This window comes from Curcuma longa, chromosome 10 (genome assembly GCF_044706935.1).
Source record: "Curcuma longa cultivar G26 ecotype Majalengka, Jawa Barat chromosome 10, ITB_CL_G26_1.1, whole genome shotgun sequence".
NCBI lineage: Eukaryota > Viridiplantae > Streptophyta > Magnoliopsida > Zingiberales > Zingiberaceae > Curcuma > Curcuma longa.
In genome coordinates this window covers 8,717,198-8,731,484 of record NC_133870.1, presented here as the reverse complement: position 1 = coordinate 8,731,484, position 14,287 = coordinate 8,717,198, and the positions used below count along the sequence as shown (strand labels likewise).

The 14,287-nt window shown below is 37.3% G+C and overlaps 3 protein-coding genes and 2 non-coding genes across 6 annotated transcripts; all 5 read left to right on the top strand.

Annotated features, from left to right (window-relative positions):
* Nucleotides 1–861: 861 nt before the first annotated feature.
* On the top strand, nucleotides 862–5,534 carry LOC141835948 (endo-1,3;1,4-beta-D-glucanase-like). Its single transcript, XM_074723354.1, has 7 exons — nucleotides 862–1,053; nucleotides 1,415–1,436; nucleotides 3,364–3,487; nucleotides 4,324–4,414; nucleotides 4,497–4,586; nucleotides 4,699–4,799; nucleotides 5,223–5,534. Exons 1-7 carry the CDS (start codon nucleotides 903–905, stop codon nucleotides 5,361–5,363), a joined length of 720 nt encoding a protein of 239 aa, XP_074579455.1. The 5' UTR covers nucleotides 862–902; the 3' UTR covers nucleotides 5,364–5,534.
* Nucleotides 5,535–5,873: 339 nt separating this feature from the next.
* LOC141836648 (zinc finger protein ZAT3-like) lies at nucleotides 5,874–6,685 on the top strand. The gene has a single exon (XM_074724156.1). It carries the CDS (start codon nucleotides 5,874–5,876, stop codon nucleotides 6,606–6,608), a length of 735 nt encoding a protein of 244 aa, XP_074580257.1. The 3' UTR covers nucleotides 6,609–6,685.
* A 366-nt stretch (nucleotides 6,686–7,051) lies between these two features.
* LOC141836647 (UDP-sulfoquinovose synthase, chloroplastic-like) lies at nucleotides 7,052–10,106 on the top strand. Of its 2 annotated transcripts, none has more exons than XM_074724154.1 (3): nucleotides 7,052–7,229; nucleotides 8,284–9,381; nucleotides 9,459–10,106. In XM_074724154.1, exons 2-3 carry the CDS (start codon nucleotides 8,338–8,340, stop codon nucleotides 9,861–9,863), a joined length of 1,449 nt encoding a protein of 482 aa, XP_074580255.1. In that variant the 5' UTR covers nucleotides 7,052–7,229; nucleotides 8,284–8,337; the 3' UTR covers nucleotides 9,864–10,106. The 2 variants fall into 2 exon arrangements, with proteins under 2 accessions (XP_074580255.1, XP_074580256.1); XM_074724155.1 differs by lacking the exon at nucleotides 7,052–7,229 and adding an exon at nucleotides 7,821–7,950.
* A 584-nt stretch (nucleotides 10,107–10,690) lies between these two features.
* Nucleotides 10,691–10,763, top strand: TRNAA-CGC (transfer RNA alanine (anticodon CGC)). The gene has a single exon. It is a non-coding gene; the product is annotated as a tRNA-Ala (tRNA).
* A 100-nt stretch (nucleotides 10,764–10,863) lies between these two features.
* Nucleotides 10,864–10,936, top strand: TRNAA-UGC (transfer RNA alanine (anticodon UGC)). Its single transcript has one exon. It is a non-coding gene; the product is annotated as a tRNA-Ala (tRNA).
* Nucleotides 10,937–14,287: the final 3,351 nt, after the last annotated feature.

The window sequence follows — 14,287 nt, the reverse complement described above, 5'->3', positions numbered from 1 at the left end:
AAAATTGTTTCTTTTGCAAAAGGACAAAATTGTTTCTTTTGCAAAAGGTGGAATCCGTTACTTTAGCGGCCCTACACGATCAGTCTCATGATCACCCGTGAGAAGGTAAATCGAAAAACTGCAGTTGATTACGACGGCGGTGGGTATTGCTCGATTTCGTCGAGATTCGAACCCTTGTCCTCTTCTGCAAGTCTGTTTTGTCGTAACTAACTCAGTTATGCTCCGAGGGTAAAATAAAAACCATCTTTAACTGACAAAATTGTTTCTGAAAATTGATATCATGGTTTAATTTTGTTCTCTTGTGAGATTCTTTTAGTTCATGTAGATTCCTTTTTATTCCTTTGAAGTGGCTAAAAAAATAATAAATGTATTAAAAAATAATATATCATAAATAAAAACTAAATATTGGTTAAAAATGATTTAGTTTATGCTTAAAATATTATAATATTATGAATATGAATTTCATAAAAAAATATGATCTTTTCTACATTATATTAAAATATTCTTTTTAAACGTAATAAACTTGCTTTAATATTAGCAACTCTAAAATAAAAAAAAATGTCTTATTATTATTATTATTAAAATTAGATATCTTTTAATAATAACAAAATAAGGAATGCCTTTTTTATTTTTATCTTTTTTTCAATTAAATTTTATTATGGCAAATAAGGTGCGTCATTTTCGAAAAACAAAAATTACCCAACTTCGTGTTTGGACGATGAGATCTTGCTTCTCTCATTTCATCCGCCGTGTATTTATCGATCGACGGCGATTACAAGAATTGCACGGTTTGAAATGTTAATGGAAATGCAACGAATCCTTTTTTCCCTTTGGATAATCCGATCCCTAGGATTCGGCGACACACACCACTGGCATTCCCCAATTTCCCCTCTGGATCGGCCATGGCAGGCGCACAGTGCTGCGAGAACCCCCCGGTGTTGAGCTCTGCCTCTGGCGAAGGATCCGTCGTGGAGAGCATTGGCGGTCTCAAAGCCTACACTGCCGGCTCTCCCAACAGCAAGGCGGCCGTCGTTCTGGTCTCCGATGTCTACGGTATGTCTTCGCCCCTTTCTCTCTCTCGTCTTCTCGTTTTCAGGAAAGCTTTTTTGTTGAATCTGGCATATTCTCATGTGTAAAGGAAGACTCCAACATGTAGAAGATTAGGACGTCAACTCATAGTCTTTACCCTATATTGTAAACACGACATTTCGTTAAAAATCCTAATGTGAACTAATTTTTAACGTGGTGGACTGATAGGTAGGTAAACGGATCATAGAAAGGAGGTGACCTCATTTGTACATACGTATGCTTTATATGAGCTTCGTTGCTATAGCGTTTTCACTACGTTGGTCTTGTATTTGCGTATGACCGAATGTGTAGGACGCCTTCCCTAATAAATTTCATCTTTTTGCAGGGTATGAAGCACCGAACTTGAGGTATGTAGCAGATATTTGTGTTAATCAGCATGCTAATAACTGTTAAAGAGGATTTTGTTACTAACAGTTACATTGTCTAATAGTAAGCGAGTTAGATCCTGAAGATTTTTGCACTTTTTGCCAATGTGTTGGAGTTCAAATCCATGTAATGACACTGTTTGTAGAGGGTTATCCTTATAGCCCTTTCCCAATTGGACACATCCAATATCACTTAGGGAACCTTTGTGGTCAAGACGAAAAAAAAGGAAGAGATCTTGTTTCGTTTAATGTTTAAATTTGTAGTAGTACCTTGGCATCTTTGTTCTATAAATATACTTTTTCTAAAGGAGTATTTTTAAAAGGAGCATTTTTACTTCTGCGATTAGAGATAATAATTTCTTCCGAACCCGATGGAGGATACAATATCCAACCCGAATGGAGGAGCATATGGAGGGATAATCGGGCATGGAGATTTTTGAATAATTGGATAATCGGACATGGAGATTTTTGAATTCGGGTATAGAGGCGGGTCTAGTAGAATCCTACCCATACCCGACTCGAATACTCGATTAAATTATAATATATATATATATATATATATATATATATATATTCAAAAAATGCAATTTTAGATGGTAATAGGATATTTGGGTAGGGTATGGATATCCGATCCTCTGACAGGTATTGGGATGAGATAAAAGTTGAATACCCGATGAGGTGATGATGGATATAATAAATGGAGATGAGGACGGAGGATATGAAATCCTATTTGTTATCCCTACCTACGACATTATCAATCTATCTTGACCTACCTCTAAATTCTTTGCCAATTGCGCACCATTATCATTGATATGGTGAGGAAAGTCAGCATCACATGACATATTCAAGTCAAAAATTAAGCTGAGTTGGAAGTCAAAGTCAAGACGAGTTCGGGTCAAGTCAAGCCGAGTTCAGGTCCGGTCAAATCAAGTTCGGGTCAAGTCGACCCTTGATAGAAAACCTCAAGTCAATTCCGTCCGAGTCACATTCAAGTTTGGTCCACCCAAATTGGAACTCTGATTTGACTCGGTAGTTGCTGAAGCACCCATCAGGTTGTTGAAGCGTTGATCACTAAGAGAGGTATCTCTCAACAAGAAAGGAAGAGGTGTGCCCTTTGAGAACCAGGATTATCCTTTCACTTTCTATTTAAAGGTGACCAGTTGCAGCACCAAGGTAAGCAATTCAGAACTACTCTCTTTTTTTTCCATTCGTTCTCTCCACCTTTTCTCTAAGGTCCGACTTGTGCGTCGGAGGAGCCTTGCCAAGGTTCACCTTGACCCTCCTTCTAATCTCTTCCTTGAGTCTTTTTCAGACCTTTGTTCGAAGGACCTCCTTGCTACTTGACTTGCAAAAAGCCCAACCTGAAGGAAGTCGGTCTACTAAAGTCCGACCTGCAGAAAGTCCTAGGTGAAGGAAGTCGGCCTATCGAAGACAGACTTCATAAGAAGCAACCTAACTTGTATCTACCGACTGAAATTAATCGGTAGTGGTTAATTTTACCGGGTCATCCCATCCTTTGATCTCGGACCGGATCAATCATCATAATGGCTTTCTTTTTCGTTTAATCCATAAAGATTTCTGTACTCTATAGAGCCTACTCAATCAGGATGATCCAAAATGTGAACTTGTCTCTTTGGACGTGAATGTTGCACGTTGGCGAGTCCACCACTTGGAATGCCTGATAGGTGATTTAGCATATTAGTGTGGGTGATGATTTAGCAGGAAGTAACTTGTCTAGAATGGACATTGTTTCTTGACCAACATCATTTTCTTGTTCATCGTTAATTATTGATGATGATTTACTGCTCTGTTCACCAATAAATGGTTCCACATTATTGATTGTTGTCAATGCTCTAAACTTTGCAAATTTAGTATGTTCGAGTTGACATACATGTACTTCTGATTGAAGGAAACTAGCTGATAAAGTTGCAGCTGCTGGATTCTTTGTGGTAGTTCCTGACTTTTTCTATGGGGATCCCTATGCACCAAATCCTGAGAGATCTGTAATGATGTGGTTGGAAAATCATGGGACGGTATGTTGCTACTCCTTTTGGCCAAAAAAATATCTGTAAATTTTCTTTTAGGAGTGAGATGGAACCCATGGCAATCTCTCCATTGTATATTTAGTGTATAACATATTGCCTCCAAGGCGTAGCGCAGACAATGGGTGCATGGTATTGCTGATGTAATGGTCAAAGGTCGATCCTTAGGAAGTGATGACCTGCATTTTCGATCTCGCCATACGTCTAAAGTTTGTGTACTTGAATTAACCTCCCTCCATATCTATGGGGTCGGTTCTAGAGGGGCCGTTGAGGTAGCAGATCTATCTTTTGTTTTTAGTGTACAATTGTGTGTTTGTAGCTCATAGGCTTAAACAATAGTGATTACATAATAGAAGATATATGGTTGTTGAATAAATGCACATATTCTATTTAGAAACACCATGGTTGGCTTGACAACTAACAAGATGGATATATGATTTATTATGCAAATTACAGAAATTTGCTGACTATTGGTATGTATTTGTTACATGGTGAAATTCTTATCTGATTTAAGATATCGAGAGTCCATCATATTGTGCATATTATATGGAAGCAACTTTCATCTTTATTGCTTGAGTTAGAAATTTGGCTGATAAATTTCTCTCTTATCATGGCCTCTCCATTTGATAGCATTTTTTTTTACTTTGCAAAGGATGCAACTTGTCATCTTTATTCATCATGGCCTCATTTTTTTTCCATTTTTTTGATAGCATTTTTTTTTAACATTTGTCACTTTTTCTGTGTGCCACCTTTTTGGTTTCATGTCTACTATCTTAATTAGATAACCTATCTTTAATGTAGCTATAATCAACTTTTAACTAATGTAGGACAAAGGTTTTGAAGATGCAAAATCCGTAATTGAATATTTGAAAAGTAAAGGCATAGAGGCGATTGGGGCTGCTGGATTTTGCTGGGGTGGTAAGTTCTTTACCTCTCCTTATTTCCTTAAATGCTACAAATCCTCAGTTCAACTTCTTTCTGATATCTTACAACTTATCAGGTAAAGTGGTCGCTGAACTCGCAAAGACTGATTATGTCAAGGCAGTGGTAATGCTACACCCATCAATGGTTAAACTAGATGATATAACTGGTAACTAATCTGCTGCTTGCAATAGTTCTAGTTAGTCAATTTGGAACTTGTTTGTATGAATTTTACTTGCAACTAATATTGTAATGGAAATGATCACTGAAATTGCCTCCAGAGATAAAACGCCCCACTTCAATACTGGCAGCTGAAACTGACACCATAACTCCAGCTGAACTAATAAAGCAATTTGAGGGAATCCTATCCACAAAAACTGAGGTATGTCTCCTTTACTAGAAGTGTTTTAATAGTCCACTTTGGAAATCAAATTTGCACTTCCCAAATGGGACGAATATCCCTTTCACTCACTCATATTGGATCTCGTTGAATCCCAAATGGGACGAATATTCTAGAGGTCAGTTTCTGAATGTGCATACTCTATAAGCCAATCAGAGGAAGGCCGTTTATATTGGGTCTCATGGACAAGTCAAGTAGGTGACTACTTGCACCACCAAGTAACTATTTGCAAAAAAAAAAAAAAAGAAAATGTGTGCTTCCCCTGCTCTCTAAGTTAAAAGAATCAAGTAGAAGTGAATTTGAATTGAAATTAGCTATATATTATAAACTAGTGCCTTACATTTGGAAATCTAAATTTTACATGTGATAAACTCGTTAGACAAAAATTACTTGTATTGTTCTCAGGTGGACAGTTTTGTGAAGATTTTTCCTGGTGCTGCTCATGGATGGACTGTTCGGTATGACACCAAAAATGAAGAAGCAGTAGCAAAAGCTGAAGAAGCTCACAAGGATTTAATGGATTGGTTTCACAAGTATCTCAAGTAAATGTTCCTTATCATCTCATTGGAAGCACTGTTTATTGTCTTGATGCTACAAAATGACTGCTTAGTGTGAAAAATTTGTGCCTTGGATTTCCCTGGCATGGATCGTAGGTGTTGTAAGCTTGCTTGTGTTGGAGCTGCAGTAGTAGTGAATAAAGATACTCTTATGAGATTAGTATTGTTGTCCTCCGGCAACAAGTAGCTCGCCAGCGTGCACCTCGACCCCGACCCCGACGACTGCAATCTCTACTACCGACTCCGGTGATGGTGATGGTGATGATGATGGTGATGATTGGTGATGTATGCTGCTTCCAAATAATAGGTATGGAATTGGGTATGCAATTTTATTATATAGATATTAGGATGAATAAAAAAAATAAAAGAAAGAAGATTTTTAATCCATCACGTATTTATTTAATTTAATATAAATTAGTTTTGGATGATCAGTAACCGCCCCAACTACCTGCGGTTCAAAGTCACTTCCTCTCCCATGCTTTCCACTTTTTCCGAATCCATGGCTTTCTCATCCGTGTCCTCCTCCTCCACCTTCAACCGCCCGCCGCCTCCTCCGCCGCCGCCGCCGCCTCCTTGCTTCCCCTCATCCCGTCACCACTTCACTCCTCCTCCTCGGAGCAGCCACATAACTCTGCCTCGCTACAAGCTCCCCCATGGGTTCTCGCGTTTCCACCACTCCTCAGCCGGCTCTTTCGCCGCCGACACCCTGCCGCCGAGGTCCAAGGCTCCGCGCGGAAAGCTAGAGCTCGCCTCCGCTTCCACCCCGCCGTGCACCGAGTGCGGCAAGCGGTTCTCGTCCTGGAAGGCCCTGTTTGGCCACATGCGCTGCCACCCGGAGCGGCAGTGGCGCGGCATCAACCCACCGCCCCACCTCCGCCGCCCGCCCCCACCCGACCAGCGCTTCACTGCCGAGGAGCGCGAGGTCGCCTCAATCCTCCTCTTGCTCTCCCGCGGCACTCCCAGAGACGCCACTCCCCTTTCTGCCATGGATGCGTTGGGAAGCAGTTGGAAGCGGAGCAACGTCTGCTCCAAAGGCTTCTCCTCCGATCAAGCACTTGGCGGGCACAAGAGGTGTCACCGGGAGAAGGATCACCAAGAACTAGAGGAACCTGCGCCGGACTCTTCCTCTACAAGGAGCTACATGCTCGATCTCAACTTGCCGCCGCCGCCGCCTCCCGAATGCACCGACGACCGAAGCCCGAACGCCGTCTTGGACCTGAGATTAGGCATCTAAACGCCGCTCTTCTTAATTTACTCAGTAACCTTTAAGATTCGACACTTCTGAAGTTTGGTTCTATCCAAACATTCCTATTCATTCACTGTGATAAGGATCATCTCGTCTGAAATTTTATGCAGCAACAAAAGCACAATCTTAATGAATGAAAATGAAACATGAAAAAAAGTTGCCAATTGAAAAACAGTATGACAATTTGCATTATCAGGGAGCTGTGAAGTTCATCAGATGAACTTCACAGGCCTGCTGTTGCTGAGGTATCGAAGAAAAGAAGCTGGAGCAGACCTGAACCTGCACTCTCTTCAGTGGAGACCGTTACAGAAGGGGTAGAATGTATCTGTACGAGATAACAGTGTTATCACGTACCGGCTTGTCGGATTTAAGACGTAACGTTGTTATGATATCGATAGTTTCGATGATATTCGGAGAATATCCTCCTGCATTTCTGATTTCGCCCATTCCGTAAAACCCTATCCAGATCTCCATGCCTTCGCGTTCCAGGGTTTGAAATCGCTAGGCTGCTCGCTTGACTATTTTCATCCCATTTTTGTCGGTTTAAACGGAACTTAGATCACGGCGGACTTTTATCTGCTGCCGCCGCCGCTCCCTCCAGAGAAAAAGGTCAGATCTTTGCTGTTTTTTTTTTTTTTTGCTCTTTACCTTTTGTTTGATTGAGTATGGGTAGAACTGTAAGTTTGACTCCATTTTGCATGAAGCTGCTTCTTTTCCCTCTATTTTGTGTCGTGAAAGCTTTTCTCTTTACTGCGATTTTGTGGACATACTGTGAGAAAGAAGAGAGTTTGTGTGCTTTGTTATTTGATGGGAGGGTTTTTTAAAGGATCGAGTAAGCTTCGATCTTTGAAAGATTTTATTGTTCTCCAAAACAATATAGAAAATCTTGATTAATAGATAGTTACTTGCTGATTCTGTATCCTAGCAGCAGGAGTTGGTGCTTGAAATTTTGGTGACTTTAGCTTGAGACAGTATGTTGATGGTTAATTTTCTACAGTTGATAGATTTTTAAAAAATAATTCATGTGGCATTTTGTTTTCCCACTTTTGGGATGCATTTTAGAGGTTGTTGAGGATCCAAAAAATGCATTTCATGGTTACTCTACTTGTATTTTCTTGCTGTAACATATTAGAAGTGCGTATTTATTCGTTTAAATAGATAAGCTGCAATATCTTCCACCTTCTTTGTGTCAGCATTCTGATATAATTACCCATGTAATAGGTGTCCTAAATAATACTGAATGCTTTCTCCCAAAACATTTTAGGATTTTCTGTGTCTTTATATCAAATTCACCCTTCAAGTGTTGCTTCTTAAAAGAGAACTGAAACAGGTATCATCCTTTCTAATGGTAGGTAGGAAGTTACATAGCATTTATTCTCGATTAGTTTTCTTCAGTGTTCTAATTCATAGTATATTTTTCCATATTAAGTTATTTAATTCAGAAAACGTTATGCATGCTTTTGTATTTGTGATTGTTATATCTCCATCAATGTATGTTATCTCTTCCAAATTATGGAGAATGAAACTTAAGTTGATTTTCAAATTTTGGATTTTTTTTACGACTGTCTCTTAATGCTTTAAGCCATGTATTCTATCCCTAGTTGTTTGTTGTTGATCATCTTTTTGAATCTTCTTTGTATAGAAACTGAACTGGTATTTGCAGGTTTTCTGGTAAAAATAATCTGCTTCCCGTGAAAAAGGAAGCTACAGAGTTTCCATGGCTCATTTTGCCATAGCCCACTGCAACATGAATTCTTTCCCAGCAACCAAAACCTTTGTTAGAAGTACTGGTTCATGTTCTGCCATCTACCACTACTCTCTTCCATTCCAAACTGACAGATGTTCAAAAAAGGTCCTTAGGTCCTGTAAGGTTAGGCAACAAAATCTATCAATTGTACGAGCTACTGCTGCCCCCATGAACCAAGAACTTGAGAAAAGTTTGTTGTCTGGGTCACTTCAAAGTGATCCATTCTCCAAATCCAAAAAGGTGATGATTATTGGTGGAGATGGTTATTGTGGTTGGGCAACTGCCTTGCACCTCTCAAATAAAGGTTATGAGGTTGCTATAGTTGATAATCTTGTCCGTCGCCTATTTGATCACCAGCTTGGTATTGACTCCCTTACACCGATATCTTCCATCCAGAATCGTATTCAACGTTGGAAATCAATAACAGGCAGAAACATCCAACTCTATATTGGTGATATATGTGACTTTGAGTTCCTTGCTGAAGCTTTTAAAGCTTTGGAACCTGAATCTGTTGTTCACTTTGGTGAGCAAAGATCTGCACCTTATTCTATGATTGACCGGTCCAGAGCTGTGTATACACAACATAACAATGTGATTGGAACTCTTAATGTTCTCTTTGCTATCAAAGAATTTAGCCCGGAGTGTCACCTGGTAAAGCTTGGGACGATGGGAGAATATGGAACTCCTAATATCGATATTGAGGAAGGTTATATTACCATAACTCACAATGGAAGAACAGATACATTACCTTATCCCAAGCAAGCCAGCTCCTTTTACCACCTAAGCAAGGTGCATGATTCTCATAATATAGCTTTTACTTGCAAGGCCTGGGGGATCCAGGCTACAGATTTGAACCAGGGTGTTGTTTACGGAGTTGGAACGGATGAAACTGAGATGCATGAAGAGCTATACAACAGATTCGATTATGATGGGGTGTTCGGGACAGCACTTAATCGGTTCTGTGTGCAAGCAGCAGTAGGACACCCTCTTACTGTATACGGCAAGGGTGGTCAGGTAAAATGACAATTCTAACATTGCAAGTCATATGCAATTCTTTCTTGTCTAACTCCCATTTGAATATCACTTTGCAGACTCGAGGATATCTGGATATCAGGGACACAGTACGGTGCGTTGAGTTAGCGATTGCAAATCCAGCCAAGCAAGGTGAATTCCGAGTGTTTAACCAGTTCACCGAGCAATTCTCGGTCAATGATCTTGCCAAGTTGGTGACAACTGCGGGAAAGAAGCTGGGACTGGATGTGCAGACAATGAATGTGCCAAATCCACGAGTGGAGGCAGAAGAACACTACTACAATGCCAAGCACACTAAGCTGATTGAGCTAGGCCTTCAGCCACACTTGCTTTCTGATTCACTGTTGGATTCATTGCTCAACTTCGCCATTAAATTTAAGGATCGAGTCGACACAACTCAGATAATGCCCACTGTTTCATGGAAGAAGATTGGGGTGAAACCACAGTCAGTTACATCAAGATAGATGAGCTGGCTAAAGAAAGCTAATGTAATATCAACACAGAGAATCTGGATTGCTGTGTGACCTCATTCTTGCTTCTGGGAAAAACTAAGCGCAAGAAGGATCTGTTGTAGGCTTGCTGTAATCGTTTCTCCTTGCTTGTCTTATGGCTTTGAATTATTCTTCCCAAGATAAATAGTCTTTGTTTGATGCTGGACATTGCAAGTTGTATAAAAATTGTAATCAAGAAATTTGATGACTTGCAAAGACACTTGTTTTTTGAAGTATAAAACAACAACAACAACAAAAAAAAGTAAAGTCTTTGCCTTCTGTTTAACCAAGGCACATCAACATCTGGAACATAGTAGTTGGATAATGCTAAATTAACAGAATGTATGGCGAAAGGCCGAAAGTTATCTTACAGATAAAACTATAATATTTGCTACTATTAAATAGCCATGGAATAATGTATTATCTGAAAAATATAGTATGAAATTCAATATGACATACTGTATGCAGGTTTCACATCCATTTGAATCCTACTTCATGCAATTGAGTATGTCATGTTAAATTTTATGTTACATTTTTCATGTAGCTTAAAGCGCTAGCTTCGCATGAGATACGGGTTTGATTCTCTGCATCTTTAAATTTTTTAATGTAAATTCTAAGAACTCAATTGCTGCATATTAAGTAATATATATTGTAGTTAATAGATTTTCATTCTTTTGAATATGTTAGGAGATGTAGCTCATACAGAGTGTTTTGCATGCGAGAGCACAGGGTCATCTTCAATGTCTTTTATGGAAACTGTATATTGTGGTTAAAAAATTTTCATTCATAAATATATGTCAGGGGATGTAGCTCATCTGGTAGAGCGTTCGCTTCGCATGCGAAAGGCACGGGGTTCGATTCCCCGCATCTCCACGTTTTTGTATGAATTTCAATAATTTAATATATCATATATATTTTAGTTAATAAACTTTCAATTTTGTTAAGGATTTATTTCATTCCTAATTGTACATCAGGGGATGTAGCTCATCTGGTAGAGCGTTTGCTTTGCATGCGAAAGGTCCGGGGTTCGATTCCCTGCATCTCCACGTTTTTGTGTAAATTTCAATAATTTAATATATCATATATATATTATTTAATAAGTTTTCAATTTGTTAGGGAATGTAGTTCATATGGTAGAGTGTTTGTTTTGTATGAGAGGTGTGGGGTTCGATTCCCCGCTTTTCCAATATTTGTATATAAATTTTAATAACCGAATTGCTGCATACATTGTGTAGTTCCATTTTAATGCTCGCGAAACTTTAGGTTTTTGATGTATATAAAAATATATTTTTATTAGAACGTTACAGAAAAATTAATGGAATATTTATAGTAATGTCTTCATTATTTAAAAAATAAAATTTTGTGAAGAATTAATATAAATGATATTTTTTTCTAGTGTTCAGTCATATTAGAATTCATTAAAGTATTAAAGATTCACATCGTTATGTTTGATAAAATGAATGAAAGAAGCTCCAATAGAAAAATATTTCAAAAGAAAAATACTTCTAAGATGAATTTATCCCTATACAATAGTTGAAAACTCTTGATGGTATCGAGTTGGAACAACGTGTTCCTCTTGAATACTCTGATTCAAGGTCAAATAATTTCCAACTGCTATTTATAATATTCCTATAATATTCATCTCTATTTAGTGATAAATAAACTATCTTTCCATAAAACGGACTCTTTGTGGAATCTTTAATAGTTAGTCCTCACATGAATGGTTAAGAATTCAATAGGTCCGACATTGATTTCTATCAATTGGACAAATACGTCCATAGTGGTTAGAATGAATATTTCGTATCCGAAAACTATTAGTTTTATCTGTCAATACTCTATGACTCAAATAATTCAATTTTTGCCTATGAACAATTTGTGTCAATGGAATAGTTCGATTCAAAACTTAACATAAAGGATGTAGGCCAAAAAATGATTCATAAGTGGCTTTTAACGAAGTCGAAGTTACTAAAATTTGAGGAGTTAGTATCAGTTTATGACGAGTTACTCTAGATATAATTCCTCAAACTGCATTTTATAAACGAACAAGAGCCCGTCCAAATTGATCCTGTAACAAATTCGCTATAGAACAAATACATTTATTTTTCAGGTGATTTATATCATCAAGTGTACCCATTCCAAATTCCATTCTGATCAAATGATCCAATCACTAATACATATCGTGATAACAAAAATATATTGTTATGAGGTATATCAAGATTCAATCTATAGTTCATATTTCGTCCACTAATCCTTCCTAATTCACATCCTTGTTGAAAAAATTTCTTTTGTAATTCCGTACCTAAGGGCTTAGAAAATATTGGATCCTTGCCAATCATAGTGGATCCTCAAAAAAAAAAACAGAATTTGTATTGATTGAGAAGTATATACTTCGACTTTCATGTGCTAAAACTTTGGCTCGTAAACATAAAAGTTTAGCACATAATTTTTTCAAAGATTAAATTTATGATTATTAGAAGAATTCTTTACCGAAGAAGAAGAAGAACAAGTTTTTTTTATCTTTCAAAAATAAATTTTTTTTATTTATATGGATCCTACAGAGAACGTATTTGGTATTTGGATATTATCCATATCAATGACTTGATAAATTATTTATTAGTCACAATATAATACATATAAATACATAGAAGATGTACAAATGATCTATATTTAGTCATAGATATATAAGATGGATATACGTGTGTTTGATTGATATTAGTTGACATTGACATATAAACCATATTATATTATATATATATATATATATAAATACATATTAAGATCATGATTACAATTTTTTAGAGAGACACTAAAGTACAAGCCTATGGGGCCGCTTCTGCTACTGGATAACCAACACTGAAAACCATCTTTACATTGGATGGTTTAGTGTTTTGATGATTCTACCTTATTGACCACAACTTTCGTATTTATTATTATCTTCATTGCTTCCCAGATATTGAGGTATTTGTAAATCATTTATGATTCTCTACTTTATGGAAATAATATTATTTCTAGTGCTATTATTCCTACTTCTGCAATTATAGATTTGCATTTTTTGTTGATGAGTGGTTATACAATGGTAGTCCTTACGAGTTAATTGTTCTACATTTTTTTATTTGGTGTAGTTTGTTACATGGATCGTGAGTGGGATCTAAATTCCCATGTGGATATGCGTCCTTGGATTGTTGTTGTATATTCAGCTCCTGTTGAAGTAGCAACTTTTATTTTCTTGACCTATCCTATTGGCTAAGGAAGTCTTTCTAATGGTATGCACTTTCAATTTTATGATTGTATTTCAGGTAGAATATAACATTCTTTTGCACCCATTTTATATATTAGGTGTAGTTGGTGTATTCGATGACTCCCTATTCAATGTTGTATGGTTCCTTGGTAACCTCTAGTTTGATCAGGGAAACCATTAAAAATGAATTTGCTAATGAAAGTTACAAATTTAGCTAAGTGGAAGAAATTAATAATATCGTAATTGCTCATGGTTATTTTGGATGATTAATCTTCCAATATGCTAGTTTTAAAAATTCTTATTTTTTACATTTCTTTAGCTGCTTGGCCTATAATTGATATTTGATTCATTGTGTTTAGGTGCATGCGACAGGCACGGGATTTGATTTCTTGCATCTCTAATTTTTTAATGTAAATTTCCAATAACCCAATTGCTGTGTATATTTTGTCATATATATGGTAGTTAACAGATTTTTATTATATATATAATAGAATTTATATTATTCACAATGATAGATATTTTTTTTTCTATTTCTATTTATATTTCAAAAAAAAATGGCCAAAATTATTTATTTTGATTTTTAAATGTATTGAGCAAAATAAACAAGAAAATTCACAAAGCATAAAGATCTTAGCTCTAAAGTCTGGATTCGAATCTAATCATGATAATCTCGTGTGGTGCTTAGCATGGCCAATGCACCAAAGCCAACCGATTAACCAAGTCGATTTACTTATAATAAATAATTATAATTAAAAATTCAAATCAAAATTTAGATTTTTAACAACATTTAACTTAATTTAATTGCATTAAAATAATTTACTAAACTCCACCCTATCGAAGGTCATGTCATGCCCAACCTAACCGAGTGCTCATGCTAGCGCGCGGACCAAATCCAATGCCGTACGGAGCCTTCCGTTTAGAGCGGATCCGTTGTTTGACTACCACATCCGATCCGTAAAGAAAACCCCATCACGTTAATTATTTACACATCAGGGCAATAAATGTGCCACAGTGTCTCCTCGGAAGAATGCCATTCTTTTGAGAGGACTTGTCAGACTCGTTAAGTGCTTCCCTTTCTCCAAGGCTCATTAACGCTCTGTCCTCGCAAGGCGTAGGCCCTACGGATCCACCATCTTCCATTGCTCCTCGCTTCCCCTCC